We start from the raw sequence: 3,280 nt of genomic DNA, 5'->3' as shown, positions 1-3,280 counted from the left end.
ATAATTTTATAAATATTCAATTACATTTCCTCTCACAAATTAATACAATAACAAATAATTGGTGTATTTCAAACAGTAATTAGCGAATAAAAATTAAAAACTACGATGAGTTATCGAATTTAAACTATGCAATTATGATTTAATGCAATTATATAAAATCTAAAACCTATAAAGAATGTCACAGGAGCAGTACAGATGTTTAAGTAGCAAGTAATTATAACATCCCACACTGATCGAATTAAAAAAATCAAAACTATAATTCACAAGGTATTAATATAAAAAATATAGTAATTTCCTGATGTATTTCAGGAATTGTAAAGTATTTTTGTGCAGGCAACTCGGCAATGTATTACTAACGTCGGGCATATAATGCTCAAAGTATTAATAGAACGGAGTATTAATGCACCTGAATTCAAACCATCCTTAAAAGTAGACTATTCTGTATACAAAATCAAATAATTTTCCCTTTAGTCGATGTCAAATATGCACTGTAAATAAACATTTTAAAATGAAAAGCTCGTTTCGGTAGTTTAACGGCGCCGTGTTTTGTTCCCACTGGACGAGAACACTCGAAAGACGTTATGCCAGGAAACGACCCCGTAATATTACTAAAAATGCGTGAATAAACATAACGATTTACCACGGTGCATGCTGAATGTTCATTTGTAAAGAAATTTTAATTATTTAACACTAAATAAGTAATGTTGAAAATCAGAAGTTATCACAGTGACTTGTCATTTGCTTCTGTCCAGATACGTGAATGTTTTGAAGATTTTTCATTGAATAAATGAAACATTTCCATAAATAAAAGAATATTCGGAAATTTATTCTTTATTTCGGATTTTTATCGGAATAATAAACATCAAACGACTGAAAAACTATGTATGGAAAATTAATGCTAAACTTTACAATTTACTAATAGTACACCAGAGTGAAAAATTTCTAAATTCGATTGTATTTCGTTAACAATTTTTCAATAAATTGTTTTGAAAATTTAATAATTCTTTGCAATCTGCTATTTGTAACCTTACCTTCAACGAATTCTGTCATCTCTCTTGATTGTTTTGTCATCCGTGAAATAACAGATGGATCACACTTAATTCCAATACAATTATCACCTTCAATGTCGATTGTCATCGAGGATGTTAGCAAAGTAGATTCAAAGCTTTGCTGTTCCAATTGATTAACGTCATTTAACTGATGAGAAGAAGAGATATTTTGTTCCGATATACTCTTTGTATGATCGAGGTTCTCGTCTTCCGATAATTCATGTTCTTCCTCTTCGTAGATAATACCAAGAGCATGACAGAGAACATCTAAACTCATCAGTTCATGCTTTAGTGTTCTGTGAGCTTCGTTTTCCAATACCAAAATTTGTCTTGGAGTCAATGGAACATAAGCATCTTCCTGGTGAACAGAATTATGAGAAATAAGATTTTGAAATATTTCTTGAAAATTACGTTAACTTAAACAATAAAGTTAAATTTATGTTTAATAGTTTTATCATAAATTAACATAATGCCAATGAAGATTTTATTACAGGTTTATTTGAAAACAGAGGCAATAGAAAATGAACCCGATTACCATCACCAACGATAATAATTCAATTAAGCAAGGCTAAATTTATATAATAATAAAAAAATGTAGAGTCAATTTAAATATTATAGAACGTTTTCGTCTGATTGTGCATTACCAATAATCAGCTTTTAAGTGATATAAGGATTAACAATTTAGTTTGAAACAATTTAATTAAATTTAAACTTACGAGTGAAAATAATTCCATATCATCTGAGTCGTCATTGTCAGTCTCTGTAATATTAGAGATCATTTCTTGTTTAGTTATTTTCGCTGAATCTTCAGCGCTGATGCCATCGAGATTAATTGGGGACGGTTGGTTTGTGTCACCAACAGCAGTTTCAGGATCAGAAACTAAAGTATAAAAGAAAACCCCAAAACACAGTCATTAGTAAACAGATGAATTCAAGTGCTATAAGTAATAGATATGTATATAGGTACAATTTAGGTTATTTAGGTACAATTAACCCATAAAGTTTTTTCATCAATTTTGAGGAAATATTTTTGAAAAATTGATTTTTTAAAAGTAAGATGAATTCAAGTGTTATATGTGAATTTGAGAGTAAAGCTACAAATAGATTACACGAAATAAACAGATCAAATGAGAACTGACAAAAGATATTTTGAAGACTTAAAAATATTTAAGTTATATTTTATAATTTTACATTTGAATTTATTTTATATGAAAAGCTCAGAATTACAATAAATTTACTTTGTTAATTAATAACAATTTACAAAACTTAATTAGGTTATGTTTAAAAATTTGTTGAAATTTTATCAAGCTATAAAAGCATAAATAATTTTATGTTAATTAATGTGTATCAAGTGCAAATTATCACACACAAAGTCAAGTTAAGCTATAATATTACAGAATGTTTATTGCATGTTGATGTAAAATGCTTGCATCTTTACTAATGCATAATAAAAACGCTTGAATATTGATAGAATTTAAAGAAAATAATCTATACAAAGATGCTATTTATATGGAATTTAAAGTTTTAGTTTAATAATTATTTTGCTTTTAAACAGAAAATTGTTTTTGTACTCGATAACTCACAATAAAAATTGTCAGTGAATGACTTAAAACAAAACAAATGCAAGATTTAATATTCTCTGTATAAGACATTCCGATAAATAAGTATTACTTCGATTTATTTAATATTGAACATGAATTTTCAAAGTTCTTTAATTAACAAACTCAAAGTTCTAAATGCAATGTTCGCATATCAGCGATTACCCATTGCTTTGTTCTGTCTTCTCGTTTAGTCTCTCTCTTTATCACATTGAATCTTAATCTTTCTTTATACACTTCAAACTATATTAAGACGATCGTCTAAGTTTTGTATTTAAAATTTCATCACGTATATTTTGTCTCGGCTGCTGTACAAGACCGGGCCACAGGGGTAAAACCTTTGCTTTTCATCCCTGTTCATGTAGATATGTGAACATTTTTGTGTTTTTAACATTTTTATAACAAGTCATTTGTCAACATTTTAACACGTGCATTAGGAAAATCTTATTACGTAACAAATTTCCGGCTTTATCGCACGCCCTCGGTCCGAATTAGTGCGTTAAATCGAAGTTTAACTGTATTCTATTTCACGAATAAACGTACCAATGTAAATGACCAGAACTGTGAACATCGAATGATCGGTGTCCACGGCTCTGCCTGTTTATACTGTTTCTCTATACTTGTTTTTTTTTT

The 3,280-nt window shown here is 28.6% G+C and overlaps 1 protein-coding gene across 1 annotated transcript; it reads right to left on the bottom strand.

Annotated features, from left to right (window-relative positions):
• Nucleotides 1-942: 942 nt before the first annotated feature.
• LOC111631754 lies at nt 943-1,930 on the bottom strand. The gene is made up of 2 exons (XM_023376061.1): nt 1,766-1,930; nt 943-1,407 (listed from the first exon to the last, which is right to left on the bottom strand). The coding sequence occupies exons 1-2, from the start codon at nt 1,826-1,828 to the stop codon at nt 943-945; spliced, it is 528 nt and encodes a 175-aa protein (XP_023231829.1). The 5' UTR covers nt 1,829-1,930.
• Between the last annotated feature and the right edge of the window lie 1,350 nt (nt 1,931-3,280).

Source organism: Centruroides sculpturatus, unplaced genomic scaffold (assembly GCF_000671375.1).
Source record: "Centruroides sculpturatus isolate CEXI.00-Female unplaced genomic scaffold, Cexi_2.0 scaffold705, whole genome shotgun sequence".
In the NCBI taxonomy this organism is placed as follows: Eukaryota; Metazoa; Arthropoda; class Arachnida; order Scorpiones; family Buthidae; genus Centruroides; species Centruroides sculpturatus.
Note: the sequence above shows the minus strand (reverse complement) of the source record. Positions and strands in the feature narration are given on the sequence as shown.